At 49.7% G+C, this 27,995-nt stretch overlaps 1 protein-coding gene across 1 annotated transcript in view; it reads right to left on the bottom strand.

The window, feature by feature from the left end:
• Window positions 1-27,995, bottom strand: part of Mad1l1 (mitotic arrest deficient 1 like 1) — a 334,799-nt gene that overhangs the window by 282,976 nt on the left and 23,828 nt on the right. The window contains exons 7-9 of the mRNA XM_052754234.1: window positions 26,608-26,738; window positions 26,376-26,490; window positions 22,832-22,893 (exon numbers count right to left, since the gene is read on the bottom strand). Coding sequence (XP_052610194.1) covers window positions 22,832-22,893; window positions 26,376-26,490; window positions 26,608-26,738 — 308 coding nt within the window. The remainder of the gene's footprint in view (window positions 1-22,831; window positions 22,894-26,375; window positions 26,491-26,607; window positions 26,739-27,995) is intronic.

The following is a 27,995-nucleotide window of genomic DNA, read 5'->3' as shown; positions in this document are numbered from 1 at the left end:
GCTTACTGGCAGGCCAGGCCAGCCTAATCACCAAGTGCCAGGCCAGTGTGAATCTGTCTCAGAAGAGTGGACAGAAAGACTAGCAACAAACACTGAGACTGCCCTGTGGCCTCCACACGCACACACGCTTGTGTGAACACACAGACATGCACCCGCACACATTTCCAAGGAATCTAAAAGAGGAAGATGCCGGCACACTGCAAGGAAAACGGGTGGAGCCACTCGGTACAAAGGCAGTACACAAGAAAAGGCTGCTTGTCTCTTCGACGCCCAGAGAACTGGGGAGATGCACCTCAGACCTGCCCAGTGTTCTGTGAAAATAAAATGGCAGGACGCTGGCCAGGCTCACTGAAGCTTTCGTGTGACAACCCGGGTATATTCCCCGGGTGTTCTGCCTCCTCCAGCTGCTGGACATCAAGAGTTTCTGTAGAAAAATGACATTCATCCATTCTGATGAATTAGATGCTGACCTCCACTCACTTCTTTCAAATAGGATTAATCGCTATCCATGGCGATGCTGTGTCTAATTTTCTAATTGCTTTTTTATATCTCTGTTTTTGGTGCCACAGAAACAACCCAATTTCCTCCTCACTCATGTCACTGTAAGGCTGCATCAGATGCCTCCCATTCGAACAACATCAGCAAGTATTAAGTTACCAGGTAGTAAGTCTGTCACCTCTAGACAGTCATTCTGCACTCTCAAGAGCTGGATGGAAACTCAGGGCGACCATGGGCAGAGCTACCATCTTCCCCATGGAGGACCAAGCTTGGACTCATGGGAACTAGAGACCTGGGCAAGAACTTCCAATGGCATCCAGACTTCCAGACTGCTCTTTAAGCGAAGAGCCATATGGTTCCATGAAACCATCAACCCAGATGTAACCGGTAAGAATTAATTACACAGAACTGAGTTTTAACTAAAGAGGGAAGTCTTACTGAGGCCATCTGTGGGCAATGTTTTCATGTTCTATGATCTAAACAGAAACATTTTTGGTATTCTTTCTCCCTTTATATGGCAGGACGGTGGATAGCTATCAGCACACCCTGGATTAGAATTCCTCCTTTGGGCTACAGAGATAGGTCAGAGGTTAAGAACACTGGCTGCTTCTTCCAGAGGACCAAGTTCAATTCCCAGCACCCAGATGGCAGCTCACAACTGTCTGTAAGTCCACTTCCAGGGTACTTGACATCCTCACACAGACATACATGCAGGCAAAACAACAACACACACAAAAATAAATCTTTAAAAAAAGAAATTCCTAGCCAAGCGGTGGTAGTGCATGTCTTTAACCCTGGCACTCAGGAGGCAGAGGCAGGTAGACCTCTTTGAGTTCAAGGCCAGTTTGGTCTACAGGGGGAGTTCCAGGACAGCCAGAGCTACACACAGAGAAATCCTGTCTGGAAAAACAAAAACAAAAACAAAATCCCTCCTGAACTAGGAGACGGCTCTTTGAGAGAGGGGGATGCATAATGTAGAAGGGGTAATGCATAAGTCTCTAATACAAGCACACCTTTGGGGAGATAAGAGGGGAGGGGGACTCAGAATGCCCCAAATCTCACAGGAGGCCCAACCTGGAGTTCCCAGTGGTGATGACTCTGTCTCAAGGTAGGTAGAAGGCAAGGACACCTAAGACTGTCCTCTGACCTCCACATGAGTGCCTTGACATGTGCACACTCACACTCACACTAACATGAGAGTACAATCACCCTACACAAAAGAACAACAAAATAATAAATAAAATAAAAGGTTGTAAAACACACAGAACAGACACTTGCAAAAGAGCACACACCACTCAGAACATGAGGAGCAGCTCATGACAGACACTAGGGGATCAGTCACTGAGCAGATGTGGATTAAAAATCCCAGGCAGACAGCACTTCACACCCACTGGAATAATTACATAATTGCTTAAAAAAATAAAAAATAAAAAATAAACAGCTTGATGAATTAACTCAGAGCAAATGGAATCTCCAGGCTCCAAGAGGAACACCAAACTAGTGACCTCTCTGGAAAACCACCTGGTCATTCTCATGGGGCTAAACACACACTGACTAACTGGCCCAGTAATTCACTCTTAGGTACCAGCTTAAGTGAAGCAATCGAGCTATACACAAGATGGAGGCATCCATGTCCCCATTCCCAACAGAAAACAGATGCCACCCTCATGTCCCTGCAATAGACCACCACCCAACAAGAAGGAATGACCGCTGATATGGCCCTAAAATATGCTTCCTCTGAAAAGTGTTGTGTTGAGCGAAGCCAAGACCAAGAGGATCACGGAGCTAGAGGATCACCAGCACAGACAGAGATGATGTCACCAGGCCCCATCCTAGAGTTACACAGACAGACCCAGCTTCTGTCTCAGCCCCAGGACAAAGAAGAAGCCATCAAAGGCAGAAACAGCGCAGCTCCCTGATTTACAATTCTAGAACAGAGGAAACTGATTGGTGGAAACAGAACTGAGAACAGTGCTGTCTCCTGGGGGCAGAAACAGCCTGGCAGGAACAGAGAGGAATGCTGGGGAAAGTAAGGGAACATGCTGTGACCTGCCCGCCTGAGAGGAGCGCAGGTGACGTGTCTTCATCACCCTTCAGTCATGTACCAAGGAGTCGTCCATCACCCCGCATGTCATTATCATCTCATTCAAAACTCAAAAGGGAGTTGTGGTCTGTGGTACCAGCCTGTGCTCTCAGCTACTAGAGACCCTATCTCAAATGAATGAATGACAGAGTTATGCATAAATGCACACATGTACACACACACACACACACACACACACACACACGTGCTCGTGCACACACTGTTTTTTTGTTTTTGTTTTTGTTTTTTTAATTACAGAGGAATCCGAAGAGAGTCTCGTGTGTGTTCCTCTGAAGAGTACACAGAACCAATGTCAAAGTTAGGGAGCTGCCTTTGGTGACAGAGACTCTTTCCAAAGTGGGCCATTTACTTCTAGAACTCTAAAGCAGATTTCTTTAACTCCAGGACACTAGCAGCCAAAGATGTGTGCCCCACTGTGACAAGGCAAGCACAGGTGCTCTGTACAACTCTACAAGTCTCCACTATCACCTGAGCACTGAATTTATTCCATGCTGATCGTAAGCTTCCTGCCCTACACTTTGGGGGGGCTCTTAGGCCCATGCTGGAGCATTCCTGGACATCTAGATCCCACTTAGTGGTTTCTTAAATAATGTAAAATAGAAGAAGCCTACGAATGGCCTGGGCATGAACCCCAGAGCTGGAATGTGATCTTCAAGTGTCTGTACACTTATGTTCTCTGCAGAGTTCTTCAAGAGAATGGGGACACTGAGCAACAATGCATCCTTGCCTGAGCAGAGGAGAAAAATCTTGTGTCCATACAATGAGTTAGTAGACCTTAAAGAGGAAGGACCCTGGGTTACAGGTAAGTGGCAGAGCACTTGCCTTGCATGCATAAAGAAGTAGGTCCTTAACTGGAGTGTTGGGCATTTTGATGTCTAATTTCTTGAGTTCCTTATATATTCTGGATATCAGCCCTCTGTCAGATGTGGGGTTGGTGAAGATCTTCACCCATTCTGTAGGCTGTTGCTGTTTTTGTCTTGTTGACCATGTTCTTTGCCCTACAAAATCTTCTCAGTTTCAGGAGGTCCCATTTATTAATTGTTGCTCTCAGTGTCTATGCTGCTGGTGTTATATTTAGGAAGTGATCTCCTGTGCCAATGTGTTCAAGAGTACTTCCTACTTTCTCTTCTATCAGGTTGAGTAACTGGATTTATGTTGAGGTCTTTGATCCACTTGGACTTAAGTTTTGTGCACGGTGACAGATATGGATCTATTTGCAGCCTTCTACATGTTGATATCCAGTTATGCCAGCACCATTTGTTGAAGATGCTTTCTTTTTTTCCATTGTACAGATTCGGCTTCTTTGTCAAAAATTATATGTTCATAGGTGTGCAGATTAATGTCAGGGTCTTCAGTTCGATTCCATTGGACCACGTCAGTTTTTATGCCAGTACCAAGCTGTTTTTATTACTGTAGCTCTATAGTAGAGCTTGAGGTTAGGGATCGTGATGCCTCCAGAGGTTGTTTTATTGTACAGGCTTCTTTTGGCTATCCTGGGTTTTTTGTTTTTCCATATGAAGTTAAGTATTTTTCTTTCCAGGTCTGTGAAGAACTGTGTTGGTATTTTGATGGGGATTGCATTGAATCTGTAGATTGCTTTTGGAAATGGGCTATAGAGCTAAACAGAGAATTCTCAACAGAGGAAGCTCAAATGGCTGAAAGACATTTAAGGAATTGCTCAACATCCCTAATCATCAGGGAAGTGCAAATCAAAACGACTCAGAGATACCACCTTACACCTGTCACAATGGCTAAGATCAAAAACACTGAAGACAGCTTATGCTGGAGAGGATGTGGAGCAACACTTGGTGGGAATGCAAGCTTGTACAGTCACTCTAGAAATCAATATGGTGCTTTCTTAGAAAACTGGCAATCAATCTCCCCCAAGATCCAGCTATACCACTCTTAGGTATATACCTAAGGAATGCCCAATGATACCACAAGGGCACTTGCTCAGCTATATTCATAGCAGCATTATTTGTAATAGCCAGAACCTGGCTATTACCTGGCTAGATGCCCTTCAACTGAAGAATGGATAAATAAAATGTGGTACATATACACAATGGAGTGCTACTCAGCAGAGAAAAACAATGACATCATGAGGTTTGCAGGCAAATGGATGGATCTAGAAAAAATCATCCTGAGTGAGGTAACCCAGACTCAGAAAGACAAACATGGTATGTACTCACTCACAGGAGGATACTAGATGTAAAACAAAGGATGACTAGACTGCTACTCACAACTCCAGGGAGGCTACCTAGAAAACAGGACCCTAAGAAAGACACAGGGATTGCCCAATGACAGAGAAATGGATGAGATCTACATGATCTGGACGTTGGGGGGGGGGGGTAATGAAGGGCAACGGACGAGGGAAAGAGAGCTTAGGGGAGCGGGAGATCCCAGCTGGATCAAGAACAGAGAGGGAGAACAAGGAATAGGAGACCATGATAAATGAAGACCACATGAGAATAGGAAGAAGCAAAGTTCTAGAGAGGTCCACAGAAATCCACAAAGATACCCACACAACAGACTGCTGGCAATGGTCAAGAGAAAGCCTGAATTGATCTACTCTGGTGATCGGATGGCCAAACACCCTAACTGTCGTGCTAGAACTCTCATTCAATGACTGATGGAAGCAGATGCAGAGATCCATGGCCAGGCTCCAGGTGGAGCTCCGGGAGTCCAATCGGCGAGAAAGAGGAGGGATTGTATGAGCAAGAATTGTTGAGACCATGATTGGAAAAAGCACAGGGACAAATAGCCAAACTAGTGGAAACACATGAACTATGAACCAATAGCTAAGGAGCCCCCAACTGGATCAGGCCCTCTGGATAAGTGAGACACTTGATTAACTTGAACGGTTTGGGAGGCCCCCAGGCAGTGGGACCGGGACCTGTCCTTAGTACATGAGCTGGCTGTTTGGAACCTAGGGCTTATGCAGGGATACTTTGCTCAGCCTGGGTGAAGGGAGGAGGGGACTGGACCTGCCTCGATTGAATCTACCAGGCTGAGCTGAATTCTCAGGGGAGTCCTTGCCCTGAGGAGATGGGAATGGGGGGTGGGCTGGGAGGAGGGAGGGGTGCTGTGGGATGTTCTGTATGGCAAATGTGTTGCTGATTAGTCAATAAATAAAACACTGATTGGCCATTGGCTAGGCAGGAAGTGTAGGCAGAACAAGGAGGAGAATAAAGCTGGGAAGTGGAAGGCTGAGTCAGAGAGACACTGCCAGCTGCCATGATGAGAAACAGCATGTGAAGATGCCGGTAAGCCACGAGCCATGTGGCAAGGTATAGATTAATGGAAATGGGTTAATTTAAGCTATAAGAACAGTTAGCAAGAAGCCTGCCACGGCCATACAGTTTGTAACCAATATAAGTCTCTGTGTTTACTTGGTCGGGTCTGAGTGGCTATGGGACTGGCAGGTGAGAGAGATTTGTCCTGACTGTGGGCAAGCAGGAAAGGAGGACAGGGAAATCTGTGGCTGATATGTAAACTTAAATTAAATTATAAAATTAAAAAAAAATAAAGAAGTAGGTCCAATCTCCAGTACTACCTGCCCCCAAAAAAGAAAGAGAAGAGAGAGAAGAGAAAAATGTTTTCTAAAGGGAAGCTGCTGCCCTGAGGTTGTCCTGACAGAACGCTGAGCTGGAATATGGCTGAGTCAGCAGAAACTTCCCTAGTCTACATGAGGCCCTGGCCTGGTTCTGTTCTCCAGCACTACACAGAACCAAACATGGATGACACTCTTGGTAATCCCTTGCGCAGGTAGAGGCAGGAGGATCAGAAGTTCAAGGACATCCTATGCAGCGTTTGAAGCCAGCCTGGACAACATGAAACTTGTCTCCAAAATGGGGGTGGAAGGGTGCTGGAGAGATGCAGAGTGCTTGCATTCCTTCAGAGGACCCAGGGTCAGTTCCCATCATCTACATCAGATGGCTCACGACTGCCAGATCCAGTGGATCTGATGCCTCTTCTAGCCTCTGTAAGTACATGCACTCAAACGTGTACATAACCACACACAGACACCCCCCCCCCATACACACATAAATAAGAGTAAAATCTTTAAGAGAAATCCTGTCACCTGCCAACCTTGAGGACATGGTGTTCAGTACAGATGCCTAAATGCTAACACCAGGGACCAGGGAGTCAGTGTTTAGTAAGTGAACAAGAATTCTGGTGTAAGGGCTGCAGGACAATGTGAATATCCTAGACTCGTACACTGATTCATGTATCCCCATGTACATGCACACGTACACAAAAACGCAAAGCTAATTCTAAAAAATCTTTATAAAAACATAAAATCCCTAAAATAGGTTGGACAGATGATGATGATGATGATGATAGTGTGTGTGTGTCTCTGTCTACCTCTGTCCATTATGGGGAGAGGAGTACACAAGCTATAGCAGGAGTGTGGCGGTCCAAGGACAGTCTTGTGGAGTCAGTTCTCGCCTTACCTTTACATGTGCTCCGGGATCAAGCACAGATGCACAGGACTGTGTGACAAACACCTCCATCTACTGAGTCATCACACTGAGTCCTTGACAGCTAACTCAGCTAACTCAGCCCTTGTCAGCTTGGTTGAAGAGTACCAAAGTTAGCCAATCATGCCTACAAGGACATTTTCTTTCTTTTTCCTTTTTTTTGGTTTTTTGAGACAGGGTTTCTCTGTGTAGCTTTGGAACTTGTCCTGGAACTCGCTCTGTAGACCAGGCTAGCCTTGAACTTACAGAGATCTGCCTGCCTCTGCTTCCAAGTGCTGGGATTAAAGGTGTGCGTCACCACGCCCCGCTTGAGGGCGTGTTCAGAAAGGTTCAACTGAAGGTGAGGCCCACCTGAGCGTGGGCAACACTATCTCACTGGCTGTGGACATAAGCAAAGGAGAAGAAGGAAACCAACCAATTTTCTCTCGTTCATTCGTTCATGCTCTTGCTCTCTCCCCTCCCCAGCTTCCTGGGCGCCATGACATAAGTGATCTGCTCAGCCAAGCTTGGCCCAGCTAATAGTGACAAGAAGCTAATTTTTACCATAAACATTACAAACAGCCTGGGGATGGAGCTCGTGGAGCTCAATGGCAGAGCACCTGCCTGACAGCCCTGGGCTTGAGACCTTTGCCCACCATTAGGAAATGGGAGCAGGCAACATGGCTCCAAACACAGCACAGAAATGGACCTTAGTGGAAAGCACCTGAGGAAAACCCATGTCCACTGCACTGAGGACAGAAAGAAGGCACGTGGAAGCGCAGACTGTAAGTTCAAGTCAGGCCGGCTGCAGCTTGCTGCTGACAAGTCCATACTGTGGGCTGGGACAGAAGTCCAGGAGGGGCTGCATCTGGCACCCCTGCCCTTCTGTAAAGATCAGCCCTCTGCACAGGGAAACAGGACACAGTCCAGACAACGATGGCAGGGAAAGAATAGAAACAAGACGAAGCGCAACCTTCTGGGAAACTGGGTCTCTGAGGAATGAAGGTTTTTTTGAAATCTTTTCCAAAGGGGGTTGGGGAGAAATGCAACCTTCCTCCACGGCCTCCCCCATGCTCCTACAGCAACGTCATGCCCCAAGGAAACACGAGAAAGGCTGTCATTAATAAATTTCCTTCAACTTTCTTTTCAATGGTGCTGAAAAGTGTATGCAAATCCACCCGTAATTAGGTTTAAAAATTCCATTTCATGGGATAATCAGACTTCAAAAAACTCAATTTTAGTTTTAATCAGATTTTAACAAGGATATTAAGTCCATTTCGGTTAGAAAAGGAAAAAACTGTGAATTTAACACAAAATGTATTCAAGCTTAGCCCTGGGAGATAATTAAATAAAATTAATTTGGCAAGGGTTGTCAGTAAATGGAAAAGGCCGTAAACAAGGGTTCGTGTTGCTAATGGAAAAAAAACAGGTCTTACTGTACAGATGTGGGGCTCACCATGCACTGGGGAGGGTGTGCCCACAGTCCTGCCCAGGGTGGGGAAACTGATAGTCTCAATCCCAACCCCAGCCTCGGAGATGAAGGAGGCGGAGGTGGGGTGGGGGGAATGGGGGGTGGATAAAGCTCACACCACTCCCAGGAAAGCCAGGGCATGTGGCCCAGGACTGACTATGCACCCAGACATGCAGGTCCTCATGCAGCCCCTGGCACCAGCTACGCAATCTAAAGGACAAGTTCCATATGGCCAATTTGGAGAACCGAACCCAGCCCTGCCAGATAACTGCTCGCTCCTGAGGGCTCTCCCAGCCTGTGACAGGCAGGTCCTGCTCTCTGTCCCTCAGCTCATGCCATGGCACTGGATCCTGCATCCGTGTTCTTAACCCTAAAGCAGCCTTACAGGCGCTGTGTCCCTTCAGATCTTCACAGGCAAGTCCCATGTCCTTCAAAGAGCAGGCCCCTATGCAGAGTGCCCTTTGACCAAGGTCAAGGTTCCAATGAGAACAGGTACTGCCTGCAGTCTGGAGATACGACCCTGCACTAGACTCACTCCCAACCACCACTGCCAAACAAGGGCCAAGATGCCAGTAGATTCTCCCAGACGAGGAGCAGAGAAAACTTCCCCAGATACCAGAGCAGAAAGCCACTGGGGAGCAAGCTACTGAGAAGGAAGAAACAGAGGCTCTATGCTGCTTTTAAACCAAATGACCAGATACTGGTTTTGAAAACAAAGTTGTTCTGTTTGTTTACACTACTGGATATGGAACCCAGGGCCTCACACATGCTAGGTAAGCACTCTACCACTGAGCCACACCCCAGCCCCTCACTGGGGGATCCTAGGCAGGTGCTCTACCACTGAGCCACCCCCCAGCCCCTCACTGGGGGATTCTAGGCAGGAGCTCTACTACTGAGCCACACACCCAGTCCCTCACTGGGGGATTTTAGGCGGATGCTCTACCAATGAGCCATACTCACAGTCCAAAAGTAAAGTTTTATTGGACATATCACAGCTGGGTCCAGTCACTCATACTGTCCATAGTGGCTGTTGTTTTTTAACAGTAATGACCTATATATAGCCCACACTGCCTCCAAAACCAAACCATCGCGCTTCATAATTTGCAGATAACTGAGAAGCAACACCTACTAGCATGCCTCCGACAGTTCAGCCAAGCTACAGTAAATAATAAAACTGTCCAAACTAAAGGCAAGACCAGTAACAGCACCTAGTGACTCTCCTCAGAGCCAATGTTCTCATAAGTCAATAAAAAAAAGCTATAATTTACAGAAAACGAAAATCAACGTGCTACAACTTGTCTAGCCTAAGAGGCGTCTGATACCTGCATTCTGTAACTGCAATCCCAATAAACAGCAAGATGCTCCTGAGACTGAAGCACAATAAACTATACCAGAGAAGAGTGGGGAAGGCGGGGAGCAAGGAGGAAGCCAGAGAACTGTGTGTCTGAATGTCTTCCGCCAAGACTCTAAGCAATTGCTATCAGCTCAAGAGCAGACGAGCAGCAGTGCGCTGGGGAATGAACTGAGTGCGGCCTCCCCTCCTCGCGGTGGGAGGACTGTTTGGTTCCACAGAACTGGAGAGGAGTTTGCACGTAATAAAGAATTAATTGCTAATCTTCTACCTCGACCGCCTCCACAGAGGAGATGGTATTGTGTTGCTGCCTCCAAAGTTAAATGTTTCCTCTCCCAAGTGATGGCTGCCTGCGCTCTACCTGGCAGCCTCTACCTGGCAGCCTCCGCACCAGGAGCAATTCCAGACCCAGCTGGGAGGCAGGGCAAAGGTGGTGGGCTGAGCAAGCCTTCCAGCAGGCCTTGCCAAAATGGTAGAAAGCGACAGGTCTGTAAGAGATACCTCCAGCTGGGGCTTCCTGCTACATGTGCGTTGTGCTATGCTCCAAATGGTGGCCCCTGGCAGAAGGGAAATGTGACAGCATGGGACTGAACAGCACACAAAGATGCTGGGCCAGCTGCCTGGCACCAGGTGGCTGGCCAGATGGATGGAGGTTACCAAGGGCAGAGCCCACCCTGCTTCAGGATGAGCCATGCAGCCCAGCAAGATACAGGGTCACTTGGCTGACCTTGGGCCATGGGTCCCTCGGAAAGCCTCTGTCCCACACAGTCAGGTAGAGGCCACACAGAACCATAGACAGGTAGGGAAGAGCAGAGACACTACCGAGGAGCAGGCAAGACTGCAGCCATTTCAGCACTGATAGCCTGGACGGTGTATCCTGCAGGCAGATGAGGAACCTCAGAACCCTCCGAGCAGGACTGTCTTCACACAAGTGGACTGCGGGTCCTTTGGAAAGACACCTGCTTCCAGAGCAGAACCTGCCTGGCCTCTGTTCCCACCAACAGCATCAAAGCAGCAAAGATACAACAGGTCTGTCTGTCCCAAGCCAGCAGGCTACGTTAGAACACGTGCCAGGTGTGCAGTCCATAAACACAGGTCACCTGCCAGCTGCCAGACTCCTACTTCTAAGGACAGGCTCCAGAACAGGCATTCCAATGTCCCACACCCCAGTTTGCACAGGCCACAGGGAGCCAGGGCCTGTGAAGATATATAGATTCATGATGAGGCAGGTGACAGTTCTCCTCTGGTTCACACCACGGTACCCCAGTCCAAGAACACCAGCCTGTTGAGTATGCCCAACCCCAACTCCACCCGAACCGAGAGCCCTCAAGTCAGGAAAGAGCCACATCAAAACGGTTTTGTTAATGGGACTATATCCCAGTTGGCAAAGTGCCTGCCGAGCATGCCTGAAGCCCTGGATTCCATCCTCAGCACATGAACTGGGCACAGTGGTGGACTCCTGTAATCTCACCACTGGGGAGGTGAAGGCAGAAAAGTCAGAAGGTCAAAGTCATCCCTAGCTACACAGCAAGTTCAAGATTAGCCTGGGCTACATGAGATCCTATCTCAAAAACAAAAACCAGGGCCAGATAGACGACTTAAGGGATAAAGAGGCCTGCCACCAAGCCTGTCTACCTGAGTTCAATACCCAGAACCCACACGGTGGAAACCACATGGTGGGAAGAAATAACTCACATCCACAAACTACCCTCTGGCCTCCATACCACACCCTGGTATGTGTTCACATAAATATACACATCTAAAATAAATACATTCAATAAAAAAATGAAGACAAGAATAAAATAAGCAAAACAAAAATGAATTCAGAGACTTCACTGGCTCCAAATGGAAAAACAGGATAATCAGAAAGGCACAGTGCATTTTCCAGGCACACTCCCAGGTGTGTGATCCCAGGATTTTTCTAACACTTGTGTTTAGATGAAGAAGCACCATGTGTGACATTTGTCATGTGCTCCACTGGCACCATCCAACAAGTGCTGCCAACCGTGATCTCTGCAAAAGCCACACTTCAGCCACAGCCAGACTCCCAGGACATCCTGACAGCTGTCACTGTGTCCCACATCAAGCTGTGTGTGGTCTGTAGACGTAGAAGGCTGCCTGCAGCTTAGGACCTGGCACTCAGTGTCCCATGAGTGTGGCATGTGTAACAGCTACACTGCCAGTGTTTCATACTTCATTTCGGAATCCTCCACCTCCAACCACCCAGGCAACACCTCATCCAACCAAAGGCAGGGGGGGACCCGGTGTAGCCTAGGGACAAGGTCCAGGGTCAAGTGGGACGAGCACATGGGCAGCAGGAGCTGGGATGCTACTCTTGAAACCTGTCCACAAGCCCTCCTTCCCCACAGCAGACCAGGCCCTGGGATGGAAGAGCACATACTAGTGCAATGCTGGGTGGCAGGACCCAGGCTCTCAGGCACCACCCCAGGCAGGCAGCCTGCCCTGGGTTAACTCTGAAGAGTTGGAGCCATGGCCTCAAAGCTGATGCTCACATGGGAGTCTCAGGCCCAAGTCCCTCACTAAGCTGCCAGTAGCAGAGAAGATGGTTGGGCCTGTGTGGGACAAGGTATAAAGGAAGACCTGAGCTCAACATGCTCAGATGCATGGCAGCTCTGCTTTTAGGGGTGCCCAGGGCTCTTCATTCTGATAAGAGCTGAATTATCACAAAGGCAGGGTGGAGAATGGAAGGGCACCCAACTTAAATGAGAATTCCCCTCCGATGCTCTGAATGCAAACCTGTCCTCTTTGTTGCAGCTCCACACAAAGACATCTGCTTGAAGGGCCTGGTGCTCTCCACCAGAGTCCCTGAGTGGGAGGAGGGCCCGCCACCCCCAGGCCTAGCTGCCGCTCTAGCTGTTCTCTGGAAAGAACAGAGCTCCACTCTGCAGATGAGAGGCTAGATGCAAGAAAAGGGGTGCAGGGACTCTAGGAGACTAATGGCCTAGGTTCTGGGACACTCAACAGCTAGGGAATCCCTCAAAATGGAATCCAGACAGCAACTTCATTCTGAACAGTGAGGTGGTATTGTGTTCCCCAAAATATTGTGCACGCTAATAAACTTATCTGGGGTCAGAGACAGAACAGCCACAGTATTAAACATAGAGGATAGGCAGTGGTAGCACATGCCTTTAATCCTAGCATTCCAGAGGCAGAAATCCATGTGTTCAAGAATACAGCCAGGCATGGTGACTCACAGCTTTAATCCCAGGGAGTGATGGCAGAAAGCAGAAAGGTGTATAAGGTGTGAAGACCAGGAACTAGAAGCATTTGGCTGGTTAAGCATTCAGGCTTTGGAGCAGCAGTTCAGCTGAGATTCATTTGGATGAGGACACAGAGGCTTCCAGTCTGAGGAAACAGGATCAGCTGAGGTACTGGCAAGGTGAGGTAGCTGTGGCTTGTTCTGTCTCTCTAATCATCCAGCGTTCACCCCAATACTAGGCCTCAGGTTTGATTTTATTAATAAGACTCTTTAAGATTCCTGCAACAGAACAGGGCAGTTTCTGACACCAGTGTCAGCTGCTGTGACCAAGAACAGGCCACTAACAGGTGCATGAGGCTAGGGGATCCATCCAGGTCGCACACCCCACGGTCTCAAGGGTGATGGGCCAGAGAAAGGAGGCTCAGGGAGCTCACTGGCCAGTCTAGCCAGACTAGCGTGTTCCAGCTTGAGTGACAGACAGACCCTGTCTTAAAAAATAAGGCAGAGACATACTTGAGTCACAGGACACAGATAAATCAAGCCGGTACCAACCTGAAAGCTCTATCCCTCACTGGCCAGCTATCATGGTGCTGGAGGGTGCTGTGCGAGCTACTGGGGAGCCAAGTAATCAACAGTCCTATTCAGCTGTAAACCCTTCCATCTACAACAACCAACCTGGCAAGATATGCCCCTTGGTGCAACAGTGGAACAAGCATTACAGGAGCAACCAACCACCTTCCCACTGACTGTGAGCCCATTCCCACAATGAAGCTATGCCTGATACTGTTAACCAGGCCAAGAACCCATGGCTAGGTATGCCATAGACCCTAGAGGAGAGCCTGCTACCATCACTCTGCTAAACAGACCTAGCGTTAAGCTGCCCTCAGTACGTATATTTATGCCCATAGGTTAGTACATCTCTCAACCTTCATCAGAGAAGCTTCTTTGTGACGGACAATAATTCCTACAGAAACCCATACCTGATTGGTGTGCAGAGAATAAGAGTCTGTGGAGTACTTAGCCTAAATGGGACATCAAAACCAAACTCATCCTCTCAAGGCTCAGGGATCACTGTGAAAAGAGGGTGTGGGAAGTTCTGAAGAGCCACAGGTATCCGATAACTGCTGCGAAGCCGTCTTCTCCAGACACGACAGGGCCACTGCACTCATGAACTCGGTGATTCTGACGGCATGTATAAGACCTACCATGGATGGAGGAGGGCTGGGGCAAGAAGCCGGTTTTCTCTAGGGATATGAATGCTACCCATGTTCCAGTAGATGGTCCTACACCTATGCACACACTGGCAGCAGTAAGTAAACTCAATAAGTTTAAAAAAAACAACACATGAAGTTGGGAGGGGCTAGTGGAGAGGAATTGTAGGGAATGGGCTGTTTGATCAAAGCACACAGACACACATGAAATTCTCAAACAATAAAGAAGAAAGGAAAGGCGGCGGAGGGTGATTGAGGACACACCTGATGTCGACCTCTGGCCTCTACATACATGTATACACACATACACACATCAAAAAACCAATGGGGGAGGGAACAAAAATCAGCTGTGACACCAGCGAGGCTGCCACAGCCACCTCCTGTCACATCACCCTGGGTGTGAATCACATCTTCAATGCCCTCAAGGCTTTGGATGCGTTCAATCAGCTTCAGAGGCGGCACTGGAGATGAGCCCTATCTGAGAACCTGGAAGAAAGGCCCCAAAGCACCGAGGGGAGAACAAGTGTGGAGCACTGCCGGGCCAGGCTGCTCCCTGCTGAGCACGCGGCTGCCTGGTGCGTGTGTGGTGTCTGCCTAGAAAGCATTTGTTCTCCATGCTCTACATCCCACTGCCTCCAGACCTGCTCTGGTGCATGACAGGCACAGGGATGACAACAGCCAACACAGAACATCTGCCTCCCGCATCTTCCCCAGGGGACTATGAGCCCATCCACCTCAAGCAGATGGCCATCAGTACCCCAAGAAGCCCCTCCTGCAACTTCCCAAGGGGCAAAGAAACAGAGGGGCTGCCTCCCCAACCCCACAGGTCAGGGTGGCTCTGTGGCCCTGAAGCCCCTGCTTCCCACCGGAAGGCACAAATGGGCGGTGCCTTGTCAGAGCTGCTGACAGGCCAGAGGCAACAGCCATGCACCAAACACACCCCTCCGGATACACTCCCCCAGTGTTTACTGAAGGCCCATCGCGCTGAAGACCAGCCCTACCTACCCTTAGGTCCTGAATCGTAAGACTGAAAAGACGGCTAACAGCAAACCTTCACAATCTCCAGGGCGGACAGCAGCGGGACTGTCAGGAATGAGGGACAGGGACCTAAGTCCCCCGAGACCACTGGCAGGGAGGCCCACCACAAACACGTAAGCCAGCTGGGTCCTCCCTCTCCAGGACACAGGCCCCGCACAAGCTGCTTGTTGGCAATAAACCAAATGAAGCCCAAGAAAGGCCCACACTGCAAGTACCCAGAGGCCAAATGCTTCTCAAATCTCCTTCCTCCACAGCTAGGCCTCAAAGAAAAGCAAAGCCATGATGGTCATCACTTCTTCAAGACACCTGACAGCTCGTTTGCCTCCCCTGCATGGGGGGAGCGCTGGGTATCCATCAACAAGACACCCAGGTCACTACAAACCCTGAGCAGAGGAAGCAGGTTAGCACAAGTGTGCGGCCAGGTGGGCCAATTTGCTCCCACCTGGGAAGAATCTACAGTCACTCTCCCCACGGTCCTCCTAATTGGCCTGGCACATCAGGGAAGCTCATCCCCAGAAGCTCGTGTCATCTGGCTGGCCTAGCAATGATGCTTCAGCAAAGTCCAGGTCAGCACTCGCTGCCCTCCAACTCTGACTCCAGGTCAGCAGTCTGATGTGGAGAGCTGCCTGTCCTCCCGTGGCCCACACCACAGCACTCCTCAACGCCAGTCAGCCCATACACACACGCTGACAGGTATAATGACCACCCAGCAGGGTCTGAAGCCAGGCCAGGCTCGGCATAAAAAATGACACGAGTCAGGTGCCAATAGCCAGGCATTCAGCCACTGGTAAATTATTCCCTCCACAAAACACAGGCCTGGATACAGAGGGTCCGACACACGCTCTGAGCCTACCTAATAAGGCCTGCGTTCCATCTGAATTGCTAAGTATAGTGTTTTAAAAGCCGACCCAGCGAAGTCGCCTGCTCTCCTCGCTGCTGTGACTCACCCCAGATCTCTGCTTGAACCTTCAAAAGCACACTCACCCAATTAAGCCCTGGGCTCCCATACCCTGACTGAAATGTATAGAAATACAGCTTTTTCAAAAGGCAATTTGGCATCAGCTATCAATTCTAAACACATACTTTCTTTTGAACTAAGAAAAAAAATGCCTTTAGGAATTTATCCAACCGATGCCGATGCAGTTTATTGGAGGGAAACAAAGTAACTATCCCTCAGCATGGGGAAATCGGTCTGTCCAGACCATGCAGAACTGGGTAGTGACTCAACTACTCCAGCTGGTCAGGTATACTGCCAAAGATGAGCTGACAGGACCCAGGCTGTGGCTCAGTTGGTAGAGTGCTTGCCTAGTGCCTTCATTAGGGTTTCTGTTGCTGTGATAAGTACCATGACCAAAGTCAAGACCAAGGAGGAAAGGGGTTACTTCCGATTACAGCTTGTAGTCCATCATCCAGGGAAGGCAGGGAAGAAACTCCAGGCAGAACCTGGAGGCAAGAACTGAATGAAGCAGAGGCCATGAGGGTGCTGCTTACTGGACTGCTCCTCACGGCTTACTCAGCCTGCCTTCTTAGACTTCTTACACCATTGGACCACCTGCCCGGGGTGTACTGCTCCAAGTAAACTGGGCTCTACCACATCAGTCACTAGCAAGAAAAGGCAGCACAGGCCAGTCTGGCGGGGGCACTGCCTCAGCTGAGGTTCCCTCTTCCCAGATGACTGCAGCTTGTGTCAAGCTGACATAAAACTAGCCAGCACACCTAGTGTGCCTAAAGTCTGGGCTCCACCCCCAGCACTGTATGCAGTGGACCTTGTGGTGAGTGCCTGTAATCCTAGCACTCAGGAAATGGGAACAGTAAGATCAAGAATTCAAGATCAGCTCCACAGTGAGTTGGAGGCCAGCCTGGGCTACATAAGTCTCAAAAACACAAACCAAACAACAATGGGCAAGCATAATAAATAAAGGCTTTTCTGCATTCACTGAGCACCTCTAGAAAATCAACCCAAGGGGGTTCTGGGAGCCTTGCCTTGGAACCAGTCTGCTGGAACTTGGTGACAACCTAGGATTGACAACAGGCATCGGAGTGAGCCAGTCATTTGGGTCTGAGGCCTCAACCTGTGGGATCCAACCCGAACTCTGACAGACAGTGTCTGAGCTCGGATTGTAGGACGCCCAGCTGGCATCAACTGGAGAACTGCTTGCTGTGCAGAAAAAAACACCCACATCTGGTGTCAGGGTGCGGGCCGAGCGGGTGACTGAGAGCAGAGAGGGAAGGGTCTATTTTCTCCTCCCCCGTCTCTTGCCACGTCCCGCCATTATTAGGTCATCCATAATTACTGACAGCTGCGTCTTATGTTTGCAAAGCACAGATCTTGGACATGCTGTTAAATTTATCCCTAAGTGCTGCACCGCTCGGATGCTACTGTACACGCCGTGTCCTTCCCACAGGTCGCCATGGGACTCAGAAATAAACACCATCATCCTGGTCCACTGCCACCAGTCCTAGGACCCTGCTGACCCGACTAATGGTTTCAAACTGCTTTTTATTGATACTTGGAATTCCTACATGACTTTGTGGTCTCCAGATAGTTAGTGTTTTTCTATCCAGACAGCATATCCTGATTGTTTGGGGGGGAGCGACATACGTGCATGTGAACACACACGTGTGGTCAGAGGTTGTCAAAGTGCTCTATCACTTTCTACTGCATCCTCCTGAAATGGGATCTCTCGCTGAACCTGGAGCTTGGCTAGCAGACAAACCCCCGCGATCCTGTCTCTCTCTCCCAGCGCGAGGGCTCCAGGCACATGCAACCATGCGTGGCTTTTTATGTGGGTGGAACGAGTCCAGCATACTTACCCAAGGAACCACCCACTCTGTCCCAGGAGGACCTGCTCTCGAATTACCTAGTCACACAGGTGAGGACAATCAGGAGGAAGGGAAGAACACGTGGCCTCATCCCAGTGAGGGGCAGCGCCCGGTCCAGCATCCTGTAGATGCTGAGTACTGAGAACACACGCTCTCATCCCTCCCGTGCCGGCTCCCGTATCACATTGCCGGCAGTCGTTTCCAGGTGCCTTCTATCTGGCTGCACGATCTCTCTCCTTTCCACGCCTGCTGAAAGTTCTCAATCAAAAGCAAGTGCTGGGTTGTTAACCAATCTCCCAGCTTGAAATGCTCTCTGGAAAGAGTTGATTTTCCTCAGGATTAGCGCCCTCCACTCCGGCTCCATGCTGCCCACCAGCCTCTCCCTACTATTCCACAGCCACACTGCCCTGCACAGGAGACTGCTATCTCCAGTCTCTCACTCTCCATACTGTAAGTCCTTCCCACAGTCTACCCTGAGAGAGCAATGTCAAGATGTCACCACTCTCTATACCCCCCATGCCAACACGTGCCAAACCCCAAAGTCCTTGAGGATTAAGGGGGTCACAAGCTCACTATCATCAATACTCCCCACAACACAGAGGGCCCTACCGGTCCCATACCACAGCATCATATATATACACTGTCAGACTCTGTCCTACCCATTACTCTCCATGTCACAAAGCCTGTCTACCTCCAGACCTTGTGTATAACTGCCCCAGCTTACATGACAACAAGTACAGCTTACATGACCCCGTGTACTGGACACATCACAGGTAGAAAGAACTATGTGTCCTGCCCCATGTGACTCTGCATAAACACACCATAACCATGCCATCTGTCCTAGCCTACTTGACCCAGGGCACTAGATGCATCCCAGAGAGACAAGCCCGTTCACCCCAGCCCACGTGACCCTGTTGCACTGGACACAAACAGGTACAGACTTGCCTGCTCCGGCTCATATGATTGCATACACTGGACTCAACATAGGGAGACAGAAGCATGTGCCCTAGCCCACATGACTGCAGGCACTGGACACATCACAGGTAAACAGGCCTGTTTGTCCCAATGCACAGGACACACAGCAATCTCTCTACAGTTCAGCATCTGACTCCCTCTGTCAACTTACTTAAACACTCCTCCTAATATCTCTATGCTCCTCAAACATAAGAAGTATCACACTTCAGAGAGCACACTGTTTTACCATGAGGAACTCACCCAGGGCAGAAGAATGTTCTTGACTGGATTTAATATTACCTAGCAGACACACATCTAACATGACTGTGAAGGTGTTTCCAGGGAGTTTTAAGCCAACCTGAATGTAGATGGCACTACTGAATGAGCTGGGGTGAAGAAAAAAGACAGGGCGAGCTGAGCTCCCGTTCACCTCTCTGCTTCCTGACTGTAGACACAGTGTGAGCAGCTCCTCACACTCCTGCCGCCACGCCTTCCCCACCTTGAGACTTCACGCTCAAACCAGGAGCCAGAATCAGCCCATCTGTAAGCTGTTCTATCGGGCACTTTGTTGTAGCAACTAGGAAGTAATGACTACATTAGGGCTGGGCACCCCAGGACGACCAGAGCTACATCCTCACAGGATCTGCACCAGACACCAGCAGCACTCAGACCTGAGGGGACAGAGGAACCTGAGAGATGATGGTCAGACGGGCAGACAGGGCACAGGCCAAAGCAACAACCTGCCTGCCCATAGCAGGCAGCCCCTGGACCCAGACCCCTTGGTTAACAAGATGCTGACATTACTGAGGAAGTCCCTGTGGAAGACCACTAGGTCCCAGGACGGGCTGCCAGGGGTGTCCACAGGCCTCCGTGAGAAAAGCTGATCTTCAAGGGGGCAGTGCCACCTAGTGGTAGCTGCACCTCAGAACCCTCAGAACCACAGGTCAGTCATGCTCCAGGCATGCAGGCAGGAGCGCCTGCTTCTGAAAGCCTGGTCAGGTCTCCAGACAGAGTGGGTGCTTGAACTGGTTACATATATGTGTATATGCGTGTGCTTGTGCTTATGTGTCTATGCATTCATGTGTGCTTGTACATACGTGTATGAATATGTGAACAAGCAAATGTATGAGTTCTCCTGAGGAATCGCAGGCCCGGCACTGAACCCCAACTATCCCCCCACCCCTGCCCTTACATTACTTCTGCTCCTGTCCTGCATCTTGTCTAATCTCATCGATCCCAGGCTTCAACCAGTCACTCTCCCAGCTGTGCACAAAAAAGTTGCAACAGCCCCCGAGGCCTGCCCATACACACACAAAAAGGAGTGACGGGGCTTGGGGCTGAAGGGACGGCTCAGCTGTTAAGAGTGCTCACTGCTTTTGTGACTCAAGTTCAGGTTCTGGCACCTAAATGACAGCTCACAACCACCTGTAACTCCAGTTCCAGGGGATCCAACAGGCCTCCACAGGCACCTGCACACTGTGATGCACATGAACTCACACATTTATGTGCACACACACAATAAATAAATAAATAGATAAATAAGTAAACAAAGAAAGAGTGGGTTAAAAAAAAAAAAAGGTAAAAGCCAAAATCTCCATCATACCAGAGAACCCAGAACCTCAACTTTCTGCAAGCTCTAAGGCTGTTCGACTCCTTAGTTCCTATTGCTTCTGTTGTGTATGTGAGACGTATCATCAATACTCAAATGCTGTGACCCATGTATGGTGGTCAGAGGGCAACTGTGGGATCAGTTCTCTCCTTCCACCTCTGCCTAGTTCCAGAGACCTTCCTTAGGTTGTCCAGCTTGCATGGTAAGTGCTTCATGCACTGAGCCATCTCAGCTCCTCACCTTTTGTGAGGATGAGTCACTGGGAAATGAACCCAGGGCTTCACACACTCTAAGTGCACACTCAAGTGTATAACCGCAACGCTCAAGCCCAGATTATTGTGATAACGAGGTACATTCAGTGCAGCTGATCTACATCCCACACCATCGTGGGACGAGTGTAGCCACAGGGGCAGAATACAAGTTACCCAGGGTCCCTGTACCCAAACCTCTGCCCTAGGACGCATAAGGAGGGTAGGCAGGCTTCCAAGGTGCCAGGCAGCCTCAGCAGCCCAGGGAAGTGTACACATTAACAGCTATAAGGAAGCTGTGGACAAAGATGCCAGCACCCTCCGCCTTCCAGAAAGGCCATTCACCAGGTGAGATGCTTCCTAAGGACATGACCCTACTGGACCTCACAGGTACAGCTGGGAAAAGCCATGCACTCCTCCTCACTTAAGAGAAGAGAGGTCCAAGGCAGTGCAGCTCCAGAGAAGGGTGTCCCTACCTTCCTCCATGAAAGCATGGCCCACCACTCCTCCCTCTTGTCCAGCACAGGCAGTCAGACGGCACCCAAGGACGAGCTTGCCTTCACACCAGCCGAGCTCTTGACAGGGCAGACCGTTGGGAAAAGAGACCCAAAGGGCTCTCAGAGCAGCTAGACACTGCAGCCTGGCCAATGTGGCCTGCGCTACTCCAGAAAGGGCAATGGCTCCACCGGCCTGATTGGCAGTCACCGGGCACGCAGGCACACCAGCACCCCAGTGTTCCAACAGGGCTGGTCCAACTGAGCATGAGGGGCCTCTGATCTCCGTCATAGGGAAGAAGTCATGGAGGTGTCTTGTCTGGGCAGAGCAGCCCTGGGAGTAGGAGGGACCCTTGCCAGGAGCTAACAAACCCAGAGGGCAGGAGGAAGCATGCAGCCCTGGGCCTGCTGGGCTAGCCTCTGAAAGAAGATGCTGCAGATGGCTGGAGAGGAGACGAAGAGATGCTGTCAAGTGACAGAAGTGACGGAAGGCACCGCTGCCACTGGAAGGTGATGACTCCAGAGCCAGCAGGGGACAGTGTGATTATAAGACAGCTGAGCTCAGGCAGTCTCCATCTGGCCTCGTTTCTCAGAGCAGCGGGAAAGACAGCCAGCAAGCCGGAAGTATTAAAACGAAGGGCCGCTTGAATCCCACAAGCCTATGCCCAAGCTCCAACAGCTCATCTCAACCATCGGTACCCCAACTTCCCTGAAACCTGGAAAGACATGGCCACCATGAGGGATGACATCCAGGCCAAGGCTCACCACTGGTAATGGCAGCTGAAGGGCACCCCACACTGAACCACAAATGGGGCAGATCAGCAATGAATGGCACCCCACAACAGAGCAGTGTACAGGCAGGACAGCAAGAGACCACTCTGCCCTCGCTATGTGTTGAACACACAGTGCCCAGCAGCTCTGCCCTCTGGCCCACTCGGCATCTCTCCACCCATGCCTGACAGCCCAGTCACATGGGATGCTCCATCGGCTCCACTGGGACATGAATTTTCCAGGACGATGGGGTTTTAACTCAGTTCACCCCCACAGGTTATCATCACCTAAAAGACATTATTTCCCCCCAAAGCAGCTGCTTCCCTATACACACAGGGTCCTGTGAACATGCAGGCCAGTGCAATGCTGCCCGCTCTGTGGATATGCAGATTCTCAACAGTCTTACAATGAGGCTCTACCTCCCTGCGAGCAAACCACCCAGTAAGCCTAAACAAGAGCTCCTCACCACAGCACACGAAGAAGCCTGCCTGCCCTGTCCTCTGAGGACTCTGAGCCAGGAGGCAGAGGACAGCACAGGAAGGTGGCAACCTGGGGTGGAGACAGCAGCAACTCACCCACCTGAGATTCAAGCCCATGGTCTGGTCCAGTTTCTCCCAGCTCTGCAGCTTTGCAAGCAGTTTCTAGAAAGACAATTAGAGTCATCAACGTCTCCTGCCCAGCAACTGCCATGTGAAAGCTAACAATGACAAAGGTACTGGAGTCCCCCGTCCCATCTGAGACCAGAGGTGGCTATGCGACGTTAGCCCAAGAAGGTACATGGCTAGCCTACGCCTCGCCCCTTTCTGCCCTACGGCACAAGTCTAGGCACATTCCCAGCACTATAAGGGTGCCACAGTCCTGCAGTAGCCTGGGCCTGGGACAAACCCAGGCCTTACTCGCAAGGGCAGATCTCTCTTGACCTTCCAGGAGCCTCTCAGAGAATGCTAAGCCCTAGGCAGATGAACTCCATGCTAGAGCCAAGTTTTCCCCAGTTCTATGGTAGGCCAGGACCAAGGATGGCTCAGATGGGTCTAGCCAGCCACAATGGAGAGACAGAGCCAACCAAACCTGTGTGCCTGTTCTATACCAGCTTGAACCCCACAAAACAAAATCACTCAAGATGGCAATACGGCCAGCAAGATGGCATAAGAACTCACCAACGTGCCTGGTGAATTGAGTTTGATCCCCAAAATGCACATGCTAGGAGAGAAAACCTACTCTCACAAGTTGTCCTGGGACATTTATACAATGTGCACATACATTCACTTGCTCTTTCTCACACACATACTTATACACACACACAAGCATACATATACACATATGCTTTGGCACACTCACTCTTTTTCACATACACACGTGCACACACACATACACCCATACACTGTGGCATGTGCATTCGCTTTCTCACATACATACATACATACATACATACACACACACACACACACACACACACACACAGACACGCACGCACACAAACATACACACACTATGGCATGTGTATTCACTCTCACATACATACATACATACACACATGCATACAAACACACACACACACTATGGCAAGTGCATTCACTCACTCTCACATACATACACACACATATACACAAATATAAAAACATAAAATAAAAACTTAAAAGAGCAGGGCAGGTGCTCAGCTACTAACTTTCCTATGGCCATTTCCTCTATGAGACACTGTTCCATGCCAGGGCCTGACTGTTTTCCGTAAAACAGACAGGGCATGGACTGACCCAGGGTCAACAGCCAGCACACGTCCATGTACAACTTTGAGCTAAACAGTGTGATTCTACATCCTAAACCTCAAAAAATGTCAAAGACTGAACTTTAGATCTAGGTGTGATATAAATTACATTGGTAAATGTCATGTGTTGTCTGCACCTGTTGAAAGTGGACTCAGGGACCAAGCTGGCCTTCCTTGCTTCCTTGTCTCAGATTTCAACCAGTTTATTTCAAGTCCTGGGACAGGTATTGTAGAATATTAGTTTAAGATGTGTTACATTTGTTTATGCTGTGGAACATTTGTTTAATGATGCAAAGACGTGTTGCATTCCTTTATGCTGCATTTGTTTAACTCTGTAAAGTTGTGCTACTTTGCCTGTCTAAAACACCTGATTGGTCTAATAAAGAGCTGAACAGCCAATAGTGAGGCAGGAGAAAGGATAGGTGGGGCTGGCAGGCAGAGAGAATAAATAGGAAGAGAAGAGCGAAAAGGGAGGTGGGGTCAGGGCAGCCACCCAGCCAGACATGGTTTAAGAAGGAAAAAAAAGATATACAGAAATAAAGAAAGGTAAAAATCCAGAGGTAAAACATAGATGGGATAAGTTACGAAAAGCTGGCTAGAAATAATCCAAGCTAAAGCCGGGCGTTCCTAAGTAAGAATAAGTCTCCATGTGATTATTTGGGAGCTGGGTGGGGGGCCTCCAAAGAACAGAGTAAAGAAATTCAACTACAGACTGAACCCCCTTGTCCTGCGACAAGGAGGAAGAGAACTACAAGCCGCTATGGCACTAAAAACGCTTGGCACTGGGCCGTGGTGGCACACCACTTAATCCCAGCACTCATGGATCTCTGAGTTCAAGGCCAGCGTGGTCTACAGATCCAAGACAGCCAGGGCTACACAGAGAAAAAACCACTTGGCCCTTGGGAATAGCTAAAAGGGAAACCATCCAACAAAGGTAACTATTGCTTATTCACGGTATAAAAGCACCTGTGGTGAGAATGTGAAGCCGGATGCATCACCCATGGAGAGGACGGTCTGCCCAAAACTCTCCATTGGGAACCCCAGCAGGACTTCCAAGTCATCTCTGCGGGATGCTTATGCACCCAACTGGATGTTGTGTCCTGTGCGCTGCTTCTCTCTCTCTCTCTCTCTCTCTCTCTCTCTCTCTCTCTCTCTCTCTCTCTCTCTCTCTCTCTCTCTCTCTCTGTTACTTGCTGCTGTTTTCTTTACCTTTTGCCTGCTGTAGACTTAATGAACTCACTCACTCAAAACCAAAAGAAAGGTTCTCTAGACAGAATGCCAGGGGAAGGACAAAAAAAGTTCCAGGTCTCTTGCCTACAAGAGTCAGCCTCCAGGAGAGGCCTGTCTGGGACTGTGGGAACAGATAGGAGCTGGTCACAGAGAACTGTGCAGTACCAAGCCCTCAGCTGCCTTGGACCTCAAAAAAAGACAGAGATGGAACTGGGGAGAGAGATGCTCAGTCCAGCAAGCAGCTTACCACACAAGCATGAAATCTGAGTTTAATCCCAAGACTCATTTAACAAAAGCTGGGCATAGGAGCAGCCACCTAAAACCAAGGCTAAAGGAGAAGAGACAGGTGGAGACCTGGAGCCCACTGGTTATCCAGGCTAGCTCTTTTAGTAAGCTCCAGGTTCAGTGAGAGACTGTCTCAAAACAAGGAAGAGGGGTCAGAGAGACCTCTGAGGCTCTAAAACAATGGAGAAAAATTGTACTGCTCTTGGCTGCCCATCAGAACGACACGGTAAGACACTGTTGCTACGGACAGCACACACTATGGAGAACAGAGAAATAAACTACAACTGCTACATGCCTCCTGCCTATTAGCTGGCATCCTTGGGGTGCTGCAAGGAACTATGCAGGCCACTAGGGAAGAACTGTGATCAACAGCCTTATCCAGCGTTAGAACCTGTGTGTACAAGAACAAGCAGCTAAGTGAGCCTCAGGGTGCAACAATGGCAGGTATGTCACCAGGGTAACCAACTGCTTTCTGATTAGATTTGGTGGTGCTCATTCCAGAAGAGGGAAATCGCATCTGGCACTGTAAACCCAGTCAAAAGCCCATGGCTAGGGATGTCACGGACCCTAATACAGAAGCAACAACTACTGTACATAACGGATCTGTCGAGTTGCCTTCTAAATAGCTACGTTTATGCCCATAGGATATACTGTTGTCAGCTTGAGTCAGAGAAGCTTCTATCTGCAATAGTCAGCAGTGACTGCAGTCTTGTAACTGATTGTGCTACCCACTATACCACTACAGCAGCCCCATGGCGGACCAGTTACTATGTGTGACGGAGATGCCCAGGGTGCTCCAGACAGGGCAGAGGATAGCCCTGGAGACATGCTTCACCCACTACTCACCTCCTTCTCCAACTCCAGGTCAACCAGAGCTTCCTGCATCTTCTCCTGACGGCCCAGCTTCCTCTGCAGACCTTCCAGCTCCTCTGTGAGCAGTCCGTTGGTCTCCCTCATCTCCCTATGGGGCCAGAACAATCATGCCAACAGCCACACATGTTGGGGATGGGCCCAAGAGACACCAAGCCCAGGCAGCCAACTCCCAGCCAGGGGCAGCAGGTTGCGCAAGGGCCCTCACCTCAGATGAGTGTTCTCCTCACGCAGCCTCTTCAGCTCGCGCTCCATCCTAGGCAGCCTCAGCAGCTCAGACTTCATGCTCTTCACCACAGCTGCATCCTGCTCTTGCAGGCACAGCTTCTGCTCCAGGTCCTGTAAGAGGCAGAGAGGCTCAGTAAAACAGAAGGCTAGCCTAAAGGACTCACAGGCCTCCAGCCAAAGAATGATCTGGAGCAGGCAGAAGGACTGACACTGAGATCGTGATGGTCAGTCTAAGAGAAGAAATGGAGGTGCCAGGAGCTGGGGGCTAGCTCAGTCAGTAAGCACTGCCATGTAAGAAGCATGAGGCCCTAAATCCCCTCAGCCAAAAAAAAAAAAAAGCCGGGCGGTGGTGGCGCACGCCTTTAATCCCAGCACTCGGGAGGCAGAGCCAGGCGGATCTCTGTGAGTTCGAGGCCAGCCTGGTCTCCAAAGCGAGTTCCAGGAAAGGCGCAAAGCTACACAGAGAAACCCTGTCTCGAAAAACCAAAAAAAAAAAAAAAAAAAAAAAGGGCAGGTATAGTAACACACCCCTTTAATCCCAGCACTCGGGAGGCAGAGGCAGAAGATCTCTGTGAGGTCAAGGCCAGCCTGGTCTACAGAGTGAGTTCTAGGACAGCCAGGACCATATGGGAAGATTTGACTCAAATAAATAAATAAATTAAAGATTGCTGGGCGGTGGTGGCGCATGCCTTTAATCCCAGCATTCGGGAGGCAGAGGCAGGCCGATCTCTGTGAGTTCGAGGCCAGCCTGGTCTACAGAGTGAGTTCCAGAAAAGGCACAAAAGCTACACAGAGAAACCCTGTCTCGAAAATAATAATAATAATAATTTAAAAATTAAAAAAAAAAAAACAAGCTGGGAACAGTGGTACACATTTTCAATCCTAGGCGGAGGGAGGCCAATGGAGTCTCAGTCAGTGAGACCCTGTTCAAAAAAAGGGGGGAAGGGACATCATTCTGAGGAACAGCGCTGACCTCCAGCACTCACGTCAAACTCACGACTGTCTGTCACTCCAGGCCCAGCGGACACAACAGTTCTGGCCTCCCTGACACCTGCACACATGTACCCCTGCATTCACATATGCATACTCACACTGACAGAAATACATATACACCTCATTTTTAATCAAATAAAAAAAATTATTTTAAACAAAGCCATGGGAGCCACAAAGGTCCTCTAACTTGTCCCAGGTCCTCTAGGAAGCCTTCCAGGACTATGCCTGCTACTCTGCTCAGCTGCACCCTCACCCTCACCTCTAGAGCAGCCCTGGACAGCACCTAAGAGCAGTACCCACAGCACTGCCCCTGCTGCCCGTGCCCAGCCACATCCCATCCAGGCCTCTGGTCCTCAACAGCTCTAAGAGCCCGCG

Source organism: Peromyscus californicus, unplaced genomic scaffold (genome assembly GCF_007827085.1).
Source record: "Peromyscus californicus insignis strain IS unplaced genomic scaffold, ASM782708v3 Scaffold_2__1_contigs__length_46816999, whole genome shotgun sequence".
Lineage (NCBI taxonomy): Eukaryota > Metazoa > Chordata > Mammalia > Rodentia > Cricetidae > Peromyscus > Peromyscus californicus.
Note: the sequence above shows the minus strand (reverse complement) of the source record. Positions and strands in the feature narration are given on the sequence as shown.